We start from the raw sequence: 17,469 nt of genomic DNA, 5'->3' as shown, positions 1-17,469 counted from the left end.
CCCCTCTACTCAGCCCTGGTGAGGCCACATCTGGAGTACTGTGTCCAGTTCTGGGCTCCCCAGTACAAGAGGGATGTGGAGCTGCTGGAGAGAGTCCAGCGCAGGGCTACGAGGATGATCAGGGGCCTGGAACATCTGCCCTATGAGCAAAGGCTGAGAGAGCTGGGTCTGTTCAGCCTGGAGAAGAGGAGGCTGAGGGGGGACCTGATCAGCGTGTATAAATACCTCAAGGGAGGTAGTGAGGAGGAGGGGGGCGGCCTCTTTTCAGTGGTGGGCAGGGATAGGACTAGAGGAAATGGCTTCAAACTGAAGCATCGGAAGTTCCACAGGAACTTAAGGAAGCATTTCTTCACTGTGAGGGTGACAAAGCACTGGAACAGGCTGCCCAGAGAGGTTGTGGAGTCTCCTTCTTTGGAGATCTTTAAAACCCGCTTGGATGCAGCCCTGTGCCACGTGCTCTAGGTGACCCTGTGTGAGCAGGGGGGTTGGACTCGATGACCTCTGAGGTCCCTTCCAACCTTCGGCATTCTATGATTCTATGACTCTATGATATGTATGTGGGGAGGGCAGTTGTATGCAACTGTTAGGTGTTTTTGTATTTTTTGCTTAGCATAATCCCTGTGTGAGGAAAAAGAAAATCTAACAGGATACAGGGCATGCTTTCCTCTTTGACCAGTAATTCCTTTATTCAATGAAGACAATGTCTGGTAGCTTTCCAGGTGTTATTTTCACTTTGCCTGTGGTTTAACCAGTAAGAAAGCTTAAAATGGCCTTTGGGAATCTTACATTAACTAGTGTCTTCTGCCCCTACATTGTATGCTCTTGTTAAACTGCACTGTTAGCCACATAGAGCAGTCTCCCCATACTTCCCAGAATAGGCTATGTAGTGAAATAAAAGCTATCACTAGCTCTGCTAGAGAAGTTAATACAAAGAAACAGAAAGTTATTCAGAAGCGTTTTTCATTCATCACATGCCAACGATGAGGAAAGAACCTTTTTCCAGTCACTGGAAAAAGAAGGTTCACATTTCACATCTTTTCACTGTATGAAAAAAAGGAAGCCCACTAGCTGCTCAGGTCACAGACCACTCACTATCTTCTTATTAACCAAAAGGTGGTGCTGGAATAAGTCCTCCAGTTGCATAGTTCCATTCAAGAAACATCAAAAAGTGCGAAGTAGGAAGTGAGTCCCCTGTTTAAAGTACTACAATTCCTCATCATATCTTTGTTTCATGACTTTTGTTTTGACCTTAAAGCAGATAGACCTTTTCTGCTTAATCTCCCAGTGTGTCAGCACTTGCTTTGAAGGGGCATGGGTCAGGGATACTTTTTGCCAGCAAAAACTGTAAAGAACAGGCACTGAAATCATACTTCTGCAAACACAAACTATAATTTCTAAATCAAACTGATTTAGATCTAAATCAAATTTTTTTTAAAAAAAAGACATACCATAACGAGCACTGTTGAAAGTACCTGCAAGAGTCTTACACGAAGAATTATCCCCACCACAGATTCCACATTTGTCTCTCCTTGCCTTGGAATTCAAGACGTGATCACAGCCAGCTTGCTAAAAGACATACAATAAGCCTGTGTGATTCAGTCCAATGAAAAACAATGAAAGCTAAAAACTAAGAGCTTCCCACCCCCAAAAAACATTTTTATTCACTGTATATATCAAAGGAATATCTCCAGCTCCTTGGCAATCCATGAAAAGCCTTTTATGATTTTGGGTGCTGTGATGTAAAACACAATAGTTCTGTTGTACTAAGAAAGTGCAATGCAAACACACTTAATATGTCAAAAAGTGTATAAGAATACATTTAATAGTATAAAAAGATTTTGCATAAAATATTAAATGTAGTGTAAAAATCTTAAGGCATATTTACTTTAAAAATTCTTAGAAGTCTAAAGTATATGCATGAGGTCATTGATTCTTTTAAAGCCTGACATTATTGCAAAATAAACAAAGGAATACAAGGAGACTGCAGTTAAACTAGAATACTTTCATTTATATATCTTTACTTAAACTTTTTTTTTTTTTTTTTTTTTTCTTATCATATACAGGACTATTCCCTGGCATTTCCTCTTTGCTATTGATTCAACACTATAAAAAGGCTACATTTTCCCTTCATCTTTTAGTTAGTCCATTTTACTGCAATCAACAGTACTAAAATGGACAGAGAGTCTTTAATTTTTAGAATATGTGAGCTTGTCTCTCCTGATATAATCTTGTGGTATTTCTATAGCTTTTGTCAAGTTAAGAATGCTGAAAAGATCCTTTTCAATTGTCAGTTCTTCTTGATTGAGCAATGAAATCATAAATATGTAACCAATATGCCCCCGGATTTTCTACCTTCTTACTTCTTTTGTAGTTGAAATATGATGGTAATAAATATAGCATGCTTTGTTCCTCCTTTTACACCAATTTTATATCTGTTTCTCTCTACTCATTTCAACACTACTAACCTTCCCTTTACACACTAGACTTAAGAAAAGTGTGGGTTTTCAGATTGAAATGTATGTTCAACACTCAATCTTTAATTTGACAGGGATCAAAATTTACTTAAACACACAAAAAAAACATGCTTTATAGATTTTCAAGTAATGGTTGTTTGGATGTACAATTAGTATCTGTTTTACGATCTCTTAAATTGATTTTAGTAATTAATAAGTTTAGATTTAAATACCCTGCATAAGCCTTGAACACAAAGGTCATTGGTTTCTGCTCCACAGGGAGTACCATCAGCAACTCTGTCCTTCAGCTGATAGTAGGAAGTTGTTCCAGAAACTCGGCAAAAAAGCTTACAGCGATCTTTCATAGAAACTGGAAAGAAAATCCAACAGTGTGTTTTTGTTTTGTTTTGATTGTTTTGTCTGTTTTAGGATAAAGTAGCACACAGCAAATGTATTTATATAGCAAAGTAAAGTAGCATTGGAATTCATTAATTCAAAAAGTTTGTATTACTTACTACCGCTATATTTTGGAAGCCAGCGAACAGCAGAGGTAAGACCATTGATGTTAAAATGTTTGCCATCAAATTCAGAGCACTGTTGTTCCCGGAAATCTTTTTTGCCCTTTGGACAGGAATCAGTATTACATGATCGAAATTTCATCCTGCGGCCAACACAGTACTTTCCTCCATTTCTTGGTCTAACAAAAATAATTAAATGTAAAACACTATCTCTCAATTTTCTAAAATTGCTGTTTTTCAGTGGGGAGTGGTTTGAGGCACTGATATGAAAGAAAAATATAACACAACATTTTTCCTATGGTCCTTTATTGACTGTCCACACACACACACATGCACACCTAAAAGCCCCTCTTCTCTTCCATTGCATTGTGCATACATTTATATCTATGCAAGAAAATAAAAACTGAATGTTAACTGCTATGACTCAGAGAGGGCAGAGAATTAGAACTAATGTCCATTTCATTAAATATAAAGTATAATTAAAAGGTAAAAATCTGTTAGATCCATTTTTGTTTTTCTTATAATATTTTGCCCTGGAAAAGGCACTATTAAGTTTCACGTTTCAGTAAGGTTTCAAGTAACTTAGCTGTAATCTCATCCCTATACTTCTATAAATTGCACCTCCCTCAGTAATTTGAAACTACTCAATTGTTTTAAAAATATCAAAGAAAGAAGACAGAATTGAGTTGTGACACACCCTTTTTGGTAGCATTAATATTGGTTTCAATTTGGGGAACAAAAGAAGAACTTAAAAAGGTAAACTGTGAAAACCATCCCTTTTAGACTCTAAAGTCTAAAATATTCTTTGAAATCACTAAAGCATTTTCTAATTATCTGTATTATCTCATTGTCTTTTCTTATAAAAGAATTAAAAACATATTGCATTTTTCAGGCAATGGATTTTTTTTTCCAAAGTTGTAAATAACTCCCCTCTAGTGAGCATTCCTTGCGAACATTACTGGTACCAATGTTATGAAAAAAAAAAAGAGAGATAAAAGCAAATCAAGTGTTGCATTAGTAAGAATACTTGGGAATACATCTATTTTTATATTGCAGCTAATGTTCCAGAGAAAGCACCTCAATGCTTAAAGAATCTTTTGGCACAGTACTGTTAGAAAAAAAGAACTAACAACTAACTAACTTCTTTAGAAGTATCTGTAAAGGTGAATGGTGAAGCTAAGATAAAAATAATCTAAAATGCTAATCTTTCCTGTGAGGGTGACAGAGCCCTGGAACAGGCTCCCCAGGGAGGTTGTGAAGTCTCCTTCTCTGGAAATCTTCAAAACCCGCCTGGATGCCGCCCTGTGGCCCATGCTCTGTGTGTCCCTGCTTGAGCAGGAAGGTTGGACTAGATGACCTCTAGAGCTCCCTTCCAACCTTAATCATTCTGTGATAAAAGTCTTCTGCATTTTAGAGTCTGTAAACACATCCCTGCTTTCAGACCTGCCCTAAACAATCATTTATTTTATTGGTGTTTCAGAGTAATTCCTGCCACCATAATTACCTTCATTTTGTTCTGAACCATCTCTAAAATGTTAATATCTTCATTATGCACTAGCATAAATACAACAATAAAAAACATACTCCGGTCTATTACATAGCCTGGTGGTGCTCTTAATTCCACCTCCACATGTTCTTGAACACGAACTATACGGTCCCCAAGGTCCCCATTCTCCATCTACAGGACGTGTCTCCATTTCTCTGCTCACACAAATTCCATGGCGGCAGTGCTACATATTTGAGAATCAAAATAAAACATGTCAGTCAGTCAAAAGGTTACTATGCCTCAGGCTAAAAAATAACAGAATTTAATAGGTCAGTACTTTTATACAAGGTCAGGACATTCTCTCCTTTAAGGCATCTTATGCAGTGGCCATATTTTTAAAAACGCTGTCTAGAATCCAAACTCTCTGTGAATGTTACTGAATTCTGACTTATTTCTTTAGATCTTCTCTCTTTATTCAAACACCTAGATGAGGACCTCAAAATCCTGTCTCAAACTCCTGATATATTTTCATGCACAAACTTCAACGCTAGTTTGCAATAGTCTTATATGTATGAGAAACTTCCAGTTTTATTAGTTGACACTGGTTAATAACCTGAAATTGTATAATAACAAATCACCAATAAGTTGAAGCTGTTTAAGTATAGGAAATGCCAAAGCGAAAGCTAAGCTATTCTTAGCTACTGTAGGTAAAAAGAAAGGGAAGCTGCTTGGAAAAAGCATACAGATTTTCAGACATTTCAGATCTTCAGATCATGCTTCTACTCACACTTTAACAGCTACAAAGTAACTATTAAAATCTTTTAATTGTTTACTACTAATTTAATAAGTTTACTGTTCCTTAACAGTAATAGCAAATATTGTTTAAAGAAATAGTAATTTCAGAGCAAGATATTATATTGCAATGTCTATGTGTCAGTTTAGATTTGATTTCTGTTGAAAACTGAACAACATTCAGCTAAATAAAGTCAGCCAAAAGTTACAATTTTCATTTCACCTTCTGGGCTTTGAATTATCAATAAAAGAAAGATTGCCACTCTGTTATATTTTCTATTGTAGTCATGTCAGTTATGAAGCTTCACCACCTTTATCTGTTAGCCTAAATCATAATTTTTAAGGTCTTTTCAGAAAATGAACTAATGAACTTCCTGCTTCTCAGTATTTTCTAAGTCCACAACTCTGCCCATATTTATCCACTTGAGCAGTTACCCAAAAACCAGAAGACTAAAAGGTCTAAATGAGAATCTCATGATTGGTGCATGTGTGACTTTCTCCAAAGAATCTGCAGCATTATAAGCACTAATCCTACTGATGATTTATGACAGTTGGAATTCTAATTCACTTGCATGCTATAGAAAAACCTAAGTGGTATATTCGACCACAACATAGTGGAGGAGTTTATCTACCAGAATAGACAATTTATAAGGTAGCAGAAATTATAATATTACAACTCCTATCAATACGAATGTGTTCTCGATATCCTCCTCAACTTCAGTCTCTCTCTGAAGCATCAATGACACACTCCTGTGGAGACAAGACACTGGGCAGGATGGGCTATGCAGCATCAGTGCTCATACTCAACACTGGGAATTCTCTATTTTTGACAGTCATTTGGAAACTCGGGATTAAACCAGTACTTGGTTTTGCCATCAGGAAGGAATTCTCTGAGACACATTGACAGAGTGACTTATTCCCTCTTCCCCTGCAGCATGTACACACATCAGTTGCTAGTCATCAGAGCAGATCATATCAACTCAGCTCAGCTCAACGGCTTATTATTTCTGAGCACTTTTGCTTTTCCTTCTCTGCTCTCTGTGGCACTGAACAACATATTAACATCCAGAAGTCTAAAACACTTCTGTCTACCTAAAGCGCGTGTCACATAAAACAGTCTAAAGACCTGTGATACACAGAAGATCCATTTTTTCCATTTTATGCTAATTAAAATGTTACATGAAAATTCTAATTAGAAAAAAAATCTACTTATAGACATATGCAGCATATAAACATTTATTATGGGAACTATCAATGAACATGCATTTGGCTAAACACCCAGAAATGGTGTGTACCATCTTTCTGAATATACCTAAATAAGTGACATGTAACTCCTGGGCCCAGAATTGCCTGTATGTTCTTCTGTGGTTTCACCACTAAATAAAAAATTTACTAAAGCAATATTTTAAATGAGTATATGTTATTATATTAACACCTATGCTTATATTCTAGCAATCATTTTGCTCTCAGAATAGGAATCTGTGATATAATCAGATTCATTTTGAATCTGCCAGAGGTCTTAATCTAGCTGGGTTATAGAACAATCTACTTGCACAGTTCTTGCTCACTCTGTTCCACATCAGTGGAATCTTTTATGCTCTGAATAGCACCTTACAGCTGAAAATATGACCATTTAAAGCAAATTTGGGCCCAAAGCAAGCACAAAACAAAAACTACATGTACTTTGCCATAAAAACATCGAAATGATGTGACAAACTGGCCCAGTCACCTCTTGTCTGGTGATAAGGATAATGCAGTGACTTAACAATGAAAAGACACCCCATTTCACTGGGTATCTGCCTTGCACATTGTATCATTTTCCCACTACAGTTTTTACTGTTTTAATCAGTTTTTTATCAGAAGCACTCAGGGTGCCTTTGCATCCCAACCTTCTGATACTTTAATGAGGTAAAAGAATCACCAATTCAAAAATATATGGCTGCATTATGTCAAAGTGTAAATACAAGAAAACATTAAGATCCTGCGTTTCTTAGAATTTATCACTAGCATTTGAGGAAATGTATAAATACAATCAGCTAAAGATTCTAAATCCTATTTTACAAAATTAATACTGCATCCAGGAAGAAACTAGAAGCAGGAATTTATGATCTTCTTCCATGAAGGGAAAAAAAATATTTCAAGAACTTGAAGGAAGAATTCAGGAGAAGAGAGTTGTACAGTGAAATTTTATACCTACACAGCATTAATTTCATCCATAAAAATGCTAAGCATATGTTCGCATCTGGGATTTTAATAGCTTATTCAACGAACTTGTCTCAGCTATTATTTGCTGCATTCCTACAGAAGCAACATGATGAAGTCACAGTAGAAAACTCAGGCTCCAGACACTTTCCAGATGTTCCTTTGTGCTTTCTTGAATCATTGCTTTACTGAGAATACACCGATATTCAGAACTATCACAAACCTAACCACCAATGAGCTTTCCACCCTGTATTTGTAAAGGCAAATATAAAATATGTATCATATAAAATGAATATTTCTTGTAATTTCAAACACATTGATTACAGCAAGTTGCAAATCTGCTCTAATTTAGCTCATTAAAATGACCTTTTTCTGCCCAAAAGGTAGCAATTCTGACCCAAACCCACTTGTATTTATTATATCTAACAATATGAAAGGGTGGGTTAATGATTCAAATCCAGGGTCACTGAAGCTCTGGTATGCAAATTGCCATCCCCAATCACCTGTTTACAATAAGCAATTGAATTTGCACGAATGAATCCAACTATGGTGTTGCTAAGCTGATTTCAGGTATGCCCAGCATATCTTATAGCTTTTGTACTTGCCAAGGGAAGCAACTTTGGAAGAAATTACTAAAGCATTACCCGATAAGTTATGGTTAACTTATACTGAATCAGAGTAAGTGATAGATGCATGTACAGCAGCACTAAAGTTCTTCTGGAAGTAGCCATTTCTTACAACACAGTCTGACATCACTTTTGGCAGGAAAGCGACTGCCTCCAAGGCTATCTTGACTCCTCATATTCTCCAGATATGCTAGGTATAGATATGGTTTTTGGAGACCTTGAGACAAAGATTGAGACATCAGCCCTCAATGGCCAATGTGACAAACTCAAAGAGCATGAGTTGAGTTGGAGTCCTATCCAGCCTTGCAAAAGAGGGAGGTCATGAATAAGCAGTCAATTTACTTCCAGACACCCACATCTTTCTAAAGACCTTGCTGGTAGCTGCTTCTAAAAAGGAAAGGAGATGACTGCACAGAGAGGAATATATGAAAGAAATGAAAAGGATAAAGCTTTTCAGGATTAGAAATGGCCTACATTCTACCTTTCAAATATCCATCTATATTTCTCTGATTTCTTTTGTCTTATGACACATGAATTCCTCACCCCTTATACCCAGCCAGAGCCCTAAGATTATGGGCCAGCAAGTACTACAGCAAACAGCACAGAAGAATAGCACAGAAAGACAATAGCTATAGTGTACTGAAGGTGGGCAAGCAGAATGGGTGTTCCTGGTGCCACAAAAGAGACAAAACAAACAGCACACTCAAAGACCAGTTTGTTCTGCAGCGGCTGGTCTGCAGGTACCACAGACAACACACATTCTCAAAGCAAGTACCAATCACATAGAACTGGGACAAGTGAATGAATCTTAGAAGTTCAGCACATTCCACTAGTAAACCAGTAACCAAGGAATAAGAAGAGCACTCAGATGAATGCCAATGCTTACAAATGTCAGAGCTGTCCTTTCTAGCTCTACTAATCTTCATGGAGGGCTCCCATGCAGGCTCTTGAAATGAATGTACTACTACAGCCTCCTCCCTGCATGAGCTGCTGAATATGGCTATAAAGATTCCTTCTGTGGCCTACGAGGCCTCTCTCTGCTCCTCTGCTTGTTCCCATAGCACACATACTCCTCACACCTTTGCCACCTCTTGTTTCTGAGAGAAGATAGAGTGCAGACTCCAAGTAAAAATTCCAGGAGGGGTGGAGCCTATAGGACTATGAAATAACTGTGAAAATTGCAGGTTTAATAAAATGACTATTCTAGACAAAAGAAATGAGTTTGGAGAGATGTCTAACTTAAGCTGCCTACTACAGCATCACAGGTCTCTTTTATCTCTGCATTATGGATTTTCAGAGCAGTCTACACCTACCACTCATATTGAATCAATTATCTTCAAAATATTTTAATCAACTTTTCAACATTTAATTCTCTTTTACTATGAAATATTCCCACAGAAAATTTTATTTTTCTGAAATCATTTGTCATCAAAAAAATTTCACAAAAATCCCAGTTTATGGCAAAAAGTCTGGGTTTGAGGTCTCAAGTGTGTTTTACTCAATGCTTAAAGGACAATCTGCAGGTTCCCTGATGACTTATGTATTCCTCTATATAGTATTATCATCCAAATCAGTATTAAAATCCTTCAGATTTTTAGACCAACTTTACACGCATATACATACACAGAATGAACAGTTCTTTCAGGTTAACAATCTACATGCATTTCATTCGCAAGGTAGTCATACAACGTAAAGATTTTAAGAGAAATCTTCAATGGGTAATAACCTACAACCAGAGAACAGCAAACATGCCTCAAAATCCAAGACTGGTACTTCTTTTACTGATCAAAGCAATCCTTTCTCCTGCATCAGACCGAAAAATACTTTTCGGTCTGCATCAACAGTAAAATATCCCTGTATCCCTCTCCTTATGCGGCTATAAATGGACCAGGATAAAATCTTAACTCACTTAAGAGCTACTCTGGATATTTTCAGAAACACTAGCTCAATATACCATTTATATCTGCAGTGAATAGTAGTAATTAACATCTTTTCCTCTCTCTCTCACACACATGCACACACGCACTAGCGCATCCTTCGCAATCACATCGGCATTTGTATCATGTGTATTTCTTTTTGCTGCTAAACAGTTTTTCAGATTTGGCACGTTTATTTAAGTGGTGCTTAAGCTACAAACTGTCATTATGTGCAATACTGAGGCAGCAGAGAGGACGAGTCCTCTGGATGAAGAGTCCTCCATGAATGATTGCCACACTAGCTTCACTGGCTCCAGAACATGGAAAAGTCTGGGTTTGGATTAAATTGTTGCCTCCTAACTTGCCTTCTAAATTCTAAGGAACAAATGGAATAAGGACATGCTTGTATTCTGCCCAGGAATCCAGGAAAGATCAAACTGTAATTTGACTAAAAGACAACTGTTATTTTCATAGCAAAAAGGCTGATTCTAAGCAAAGCCATTCATGGAATACTGATGATTTCATCAGCTGTTCCTGATTTGAGGCTTTTCTTTTTGCTTAGATGATGTGCATTACCTCCTCTGTCAAATGAGTTATCCTTACTGGAATATCACACGAAGTACACACGTGATAAACACTGTATCACTGCATTAGATGGAAAAAAAAGACTGTGAGTGGGAATTCAGCTGAAGGTGGATATATATAATATCTATACTTTATCTTCATTACACAAAATATTGTAATTTTCTTACACAATGAGTTTACTCCTTTTGGTTTTTAATTTGGTCATCCACAAAATGGCACTGATTATTTTCTGTGAATGGGATGAACCACAATGAGAAAACTTGCCTGCAGATTTAGACTCATGAACAAATCTAGTGACTCCAGAGAAAGAATTCTACTTACTAACATGATTTTGACCTTTTCTTATTTGAACAGATGTATTTGCCAGGCCAAGACTTGAGTAACTCTCCAATCTCACTTTTTTTTGCTATAAAAAAAAAGAAAGCCCAGAAAAAAAAAGTTCAAATAAATTCCTTACTTCTTACTACTCTTGAACAAAATGGTCTCCAAAAAACTAAGAGAAACAGGTAATGAAGAAAAAGCAAGGGAAATCTTAACTCAAAGAGATAACCCTGATAGCCTGTTGGTCTGCAGTAATATTAAAGGAATTATTTTGTAATCCAATGCAACAAGGAAACCTAAAAGTAAGCAGAAGGCAAAGATCTATTCTAACTGTTCACATTTCCAAAACATCTATCAGATTATTTGTTACCTGGAATGTGGCAGAAACACTAACTATGAAGGTTAGGAACTGGCCCAATAAAAGCATTCCATATCTGCTCTAATGGGAAATAACTCTCTTCTATAAGTACTGTAAAATATAGTGGCCTCCACTGACATCCAGATCCTCACTGCAGCATGTAAATATTTTCTTTATATTCATGATTCCTTTTTAAAGCAATGAACCCAATGAAAGCAGCTTCACTACTGTAAAACTGGTAATTTCTCTCATATTGGTACATTTTCATATATTATTTTCTCTCTGAAGTACTAATTAGGCCAGAGAGTCTAAACTTGCATCCTCTGCCTCAGAGGCAGTCTGTGTGATGTTAAAAGAAGTGGTAGATGCTTAGACATCCTGTGGAGAAAGCAAACATAAAAACCACCTGAAGTGATGAGACACATGGAGAGTACCAACAGAGTGAGAAACTGCTTTTGGGGACAGCTGAATTACTACATTTGGGCCACAGGAGCAGTAAAAAAGAGAAGTAGGAGAGAAAAAAATTAAGAGCCTTATACAGAAGCCCCAAAAGTCCAAATATAATTAATTTCTGCATTTAACTCTAGAGTGAACAAAGTATATTGTGATCAGACAAAAATATGGATAGTAAATTGCAATGAAAGTGAACGGGTTTTCTATCTTAGAAATGGATTAGAAGAAATCCCCATACAAATATTTTCTTTACTCTTCACAATGATCTTGAATTAACTTAGGCTGCATTTTCACTTTATTGTTATAAGAAAATGCTACCAGTACCTGTGACTAATAATACATACACTAAGAAGTTGCTGAGCTCTACTGGTGTGTGCACCATGAGATACACAAGATAAAATTCTGTTTCAAAGCACTTGTATCAGCTATTGCCATCAGCTATGGCAAGAACATGCTCTATTAAAAAGTACAGACATTCTGAAAAAGCAGCTTATTATTTAACTTGAGTCTTTCACGTTATTAGATTTATTTCTTCATGTATTTTGTGGAAGGACAGGTATAGGGCCTGTTATATCAACACAGAGCAAAAAATGCTAACCAGGCATATGATCTAATATATATATATAAAATATATAAATATATATTATCTAAAAACATAATCCACCGTGAATCTAAATCTAAATGCTTAAAATACTGAAACCAAAATTACCAATGTCTTTCTATATTCACCACAGCAAAAAATGCTGCAAACACTATATATAAGTATTTATCATACTCAAAAATATTACAAAAATTACCTGCTATGTCTTATTCCTATCAACAGAAACACATAGACAGAAGCTGTTTCTTACGCAAGAAAAGATGACAATTTGTTCCAATAATTGCTGTTCTTTCTTACTTCTTTCAGAGGTAATGACTGCAATTATCTGTTCACTTCCTCGAGAGAACTGTTGGGTTTCACTGCAGTAATTACATGAAGTAGGTTTTTGTATACTTATGTAGAGGAAGCGCTCTGATGTTGTCAAATTTGAGCAAAGCCTGTTAAAACTAAAGGTTATATGTGAAGTTCAATCTAAATGAGCAAGCTTCCTTTCTTTTCAGTGTCTGACTCTGAATAATAGGTTAAAAGTTATATCATCAGCTGTATACACAGGACTCAGTCAAGCGATGCTTCCATTGCAGTCTTCAGAATAACCTTTACTGATTTTGCAAGACAGAAACCATGAGACACATTTTAATTACTTTAATTATTATTATTTTATTCAGTAAAACCATGATTTTCAAATTCCTCGCCATTTATGCTTTGTCAAATATGGAAAAAGAAAAAAGCAGTCTGTAAATTTTAAAAATTACTGGGGAAAATTCAGTAGTAACTAGTAATCTACCAGCAAGCAGAGTTAAAAGTAGTAATCTATTATACATAGAAATCATATCAAATAATTTAATTTTCATTAACTTGTCTTATTTATTTGACTATACAACTATATCAATAGATAAAAAACAACTTTGTTCCCATGGCCCCGAAGCCACCAAGACACACTAATATTAAAAGCAGCTCAACCTAGTAAACCCATTATACTTATCATTATCACTGTCCTATCCAAGCACATCAGAATCTCTGAAATATTTATTTTCACAATGCCCTGAAAGATAAGAAAACCCTTCTGTTTTCTGATGAAAAAAGAAGAAGCCAAAGAAGAGAAGCCAAAGACTAAATCTGCAGAGAACTAAAGCACTTCTGTTCATTTCCCGATCTAAGTGCAGCAAATCTAAAGCCACAACCTTCATATTCTCCCTCTTAACCCTGGACTCAGCTGATAGACACAAATACTTCTGTTTCTATCAAGGTTCTGTAAGTGCCTTGCCTATATCTACAAACTAGATAATCAAGATGCATAAGAAAATCCCATTCCTCAGAGCACAGAGATCAAGGATGAAAACTGCCCCATGAGGAAGACTGTGCTGCCTCTTCACACCAGACACTCTTTACCCAACAATCTAATGAGAAGGCTGTAGGAATCCAAGCTGCATTTCTTTTTCTTAAATTTTTTGTCTGATTCAACACATCACACAGGCAAGCAGAGTCCTAGAGAGTAGCATGTAAGTGAGAAGAGAGCTCCCAGATTTTAGCACTGAACAGATCCAAGTACCTTGAATTATGTTAAGAATAGACAAGGCAGTGCAAGTTATGTGTAGTCAAGACACTTTCTGGAATGACTGAAGATGCATCTGTGCATGCTTACATACTTTGTGTGAAACAGCTGCAACACAAAAATGTCTTTTTAAGGCAGGAATCTAAAGGAAACTGGAAGACTTCTCAAATGAGTACCTCAGTTATACAAGTACACTTCTACTTAACCACCTCTAGCTCAGAGGAACTGCCTCAACATGACAAATTGGGGAAAATAAGCTTTTAGGAGATCTTGTCTCCATGAAATTCATCTCTGAATTATTACTGGCCAATGTGGCAAAAAATACGTGTGAATTTCAAACAACAAATGGGACATATCAGATTTTCCCTGAGATCTATGAGCTTTTACCAGTGAGGCATCTGTAGAAATTTAACATTTATCAGCGGACAACTTGTGTTATATCACGCCATGAGTAAGAGAAAATAAGGCCAGGTTCACACGATCGCTACACTCCAAGCCCAGGACTGCCCCGCAGCACCATTGATCTGTCTTATCTCCATCAGTGACTGTCACGGGCAAGCGCTGATAAGCAAAGAAGGGCTTACCATTCCCACACCACAGGCCGTGCCGTCAGCCAAAGGCATGTGCTGAGTCCGACAGCCCTTGTGAACTCCTTCCGTGCTTGTGCACCATAAGCGTTTGCATTGTTTCTGCAAAGAAAAACAACCGTGCTCGTCACGCTGCTTTGGGTGGTCACCAGGGTGTTGGCATCGCTCCCCCTCACACTTCGGGTTGTAACGTGTTTGTCACACAACTATGTGAAAACACAAAGCAGGGTTTTGTGGGAGGCCAGAGAGTGAAAGGGAATATTTCAAGACTGATTTGATGAGAAATCAAAGATAACTTAATTTATGAAGTTAGTAGATAATTTGAAATAAAAGTGGATAATAAAAAAAGCAACTAAGAGATTACAGTTGTTACTAAGTAAGCGCAAAATTTGAATGTAATTCCCAGAAAAAGGCAAGAACTGGAATTATTTTTTAAAAAACAGGTTGCCTAAAGAACTAAGAGGAAATCCTCCTTTTCAACTTGTTAAAAAGAGTTTTTAACGGACAAATCAACTCTTATGTATTACAAACACTACAAAGTAGTTCTTAATAAAACATCTTCAAGTTTTAGATCCTGCTATCCTTTTCTATCCTATAAATCGTGACATCTCCTAAACAGGACTTCACTTCACTGGCAGACTTAATTCAGTCTGGATCTCACCTTAAGCTCTCTTCTCTAAACAGCTCCAACAAGTCATGCTATGACTGTTCTACAAGTTTGTCCAAAATCTGACTGTGCCAGTAGTGAATCAAGTCATCATGTTATATTTGTATTTTACATAATATTGACAAACAAGCCCCATTCAGGTTTTCATTGTTTTACACATCTACAACAGTCTGTGCATAGCTTTCTTTCCAGATCCCAATTTTGCTAGAAATATAATTTATATTGTTTAAACATACAAAACACACATACCAACAGGCATGAGAAACATGCAAAGAGTTCTGATTCTGGCAAAGTAGGAGTACTCTATACTTTGGAACAAACATTTGGGCAAATTTTGGAATTAAAATACTAAACTTATAACTTCTATAAAGGTGCTCTTAAGATAAGTAAGCAAAAGAGAGCTGTAGTACTGTGGTTGTTATGTGAAAACTACCAATTGTAAAAGCCTCTGAAATAGAAATAATTCCTTTTCTGATGATACAGGAATACAGTTATCGATTTTAAGGAAAGCATAACCATACTCCTGGATGTGTAAATCAAAGTTAATTCATCTTACGTGTTAATCATATATTTCTAGCATATGGAGCTGTAGGTTTTCAGCTGAAGGTTTTCCCCTTTGACATATATCAGGATAACGCTATACCTAAAAACTGAGTTCCTGAGATTTCCCTATAAAGCCTATCTTTCAGTAATTATTAATTAGTAGCATCTATTAAGCATAAGTCTGTGCCTTGTCCACCTACCAGATAGGGGCATACTTGTGACCCAAGACCAAACATAAGTTCGCACTGCTTATTGACATCATACATTGATCCAGGCAGCTGAGAGGAAAGATCATAAATTCTTCCACTCGGTTTGTCTAGGAGACATTCACCATAACCAGTACTATTGTAAAAACAGGAACAAAATGTGAATTAATCACTCCTAATTGATTCATCAGGGGCCAAATCACAAAACATTTACACATGCATGTCTCAATGAAGTTAATTATGGGTTCATATGAGCATTTTCTCTTAATTCCTTCCCAAAGAAAGACTTTAAGCAAAAAATAAACAAAGACAATGGTTTTTTTTCTCCAAATACTTTGTCATCCTTTTGTTACCTCTCCTGCAAATTGTTCCTTTTAACCAGAATTCTTCATTCACAGTGCTTCCAAAAGGTTTTATTAAAGATACCTAACTGATGTACTGAAGTAATGGAAGTACTCATCATCAAATGAGTTAAATGTTTCCAGAAGATCGACACCCTGCAAGTCAGTGGTTAAAACAGTAACAGCAACAATCTTCATATTTAAGCCATACTTCTAAAATGCTTTTCAGAAAGACATTATACTGATACTTACTCAAGAAATTCAGTGATATATTTTTGACTGCATTTTGACCATGTCCATGGACTTGTATGGTAATTTAAAGTTGGAGCCATCACATGGTATTGATGTTTAATTCCAGCTTCTTTACATTTAAAACTGTCATCATGAGGCACATTAAATCTAAAACACAAAATAAACAAACTCCAAAACAAGTTCAGTAACAGTTAATTTAAGCTCTTTTGATTGTAGCAGCAAAAGCCCAAGTTTTGAATTTGAAAATGCCTTGCAAATTATGACCATCTGACATGGCAAGAAATGTAGGATGTCTACATTAGAAATGCTTTACAAAAATTCCATCCTTATCCAAAATTCTCTATATAATCCACAGAATGATGGACAAAGTAAGAATTTCCAAGTAATTCTTTAGCAAAATACTAATCTTTTGGGAATATGCCACTATAGATAATCATCCCCCAACTACAGAACTGATTATGCAGACCATAACTGGACTACATTTGAATTCATTAATCTCAGCTCCAACCTTTGAATAACTACACAGAGTACATCAACATTCTCCTTTTTATGATTACCATATATTTTGTAGTTCAGTTTAAGTACTGTGACTAATGGCATGTACTCAAATGAACTTCCAGTCATACAAAAATCAACAAACTAGCTGAGCTCTGTAATGCCATCATTACCTACACTCTGGCAGGCCTCATGGAGCTATAGTATAGCACCTGTCTGGCATCTCTGATGAAGTATGCTCCAAAAAATAAAATGCTGTCAGCTCCTCTTATTTTTCTCTGTAAAATGTTTCCCTTTCTGTTATTCTATTGTATTCTGAAAGGAGCGAACAGAAGGAAGAATATTTCTGTTATATTAAGAATTGTCTTAATATTAAATTTCTATTGAGTCTACAGCACAATGAACTGACAAGACTATGTTATATATCCGAGATAGCTGTCCTAAGCAGTTCACATGGTGGACAGTTGGAATACAGCTGTATGGTGAGCAACTGGATAAGCTATAAGGATCCAAGG

At 36.4% G+C, this 17,469-nt stretch overlaps 1 protein-coding gene across 1 annotated transcript in view; it reads right to left on the bottom strand.

Moving 5' to 3' along the window:
• Positions 1–17,469, bottom strand: part of ADAMTS20 (ADAM metallopeptidase with thrombospondin type 1 motif 20) — a 94,860-nt gene that overhangs the window by 49,496 nt on the left and 27,895 nt on the right. The window contains exons 8-14 of the mRNA XM_026050272.1: positions 16,460–16,606; positions 15,861–16,002; positions 14,448–14,552; positions 4,556–4,701; positions 2,969–3,150; positions 2,687–2,823; positions 1,449–1,566 (exon numbers count right to left, since the gene is read on the bottom strand). Of these exons, the coding sequence (XP_025906057.1) occupies positions 1,449–1,566; positions 2,687–2,823; positions 2,969–3,150; positions 4,556–4,701; positions 14,448–14,552; positions 15,861–16,002; positions 16,460–16,606 (977 nt within the window). The remainder of the gene's footprint in view (positions 1–1,448; positions 1,567–2,686; positions 2,824–2,968; positions 3,151–4,555; positions 4,702–14,447; positions 14,553–15,860; positions 16,003–16,459; positions 16,607–17,469) is intronic.

This window comes from Nothoprocta perdicaria, unplaced genomic scaffold (assembly GCF_003342845.1).
Source record: "Nothoprocta perdicaria isolate Ctin4 unplaced genomic scaffold, notPer1 scaffold_67, whole genome shotgun sequence".
Taxonomy (NCBI): domain Eukaryota; kingdom Metazoa; phylum Chordata; class Aves; order Tinamiformes; family Tinamidae; genus Nothoprocta; species Nothoprocta perdicaria.
Note: the sequence above shows the minus strand (reverse complement) of the source record. Positions and strands in the feature narration are given on the sequence as shown.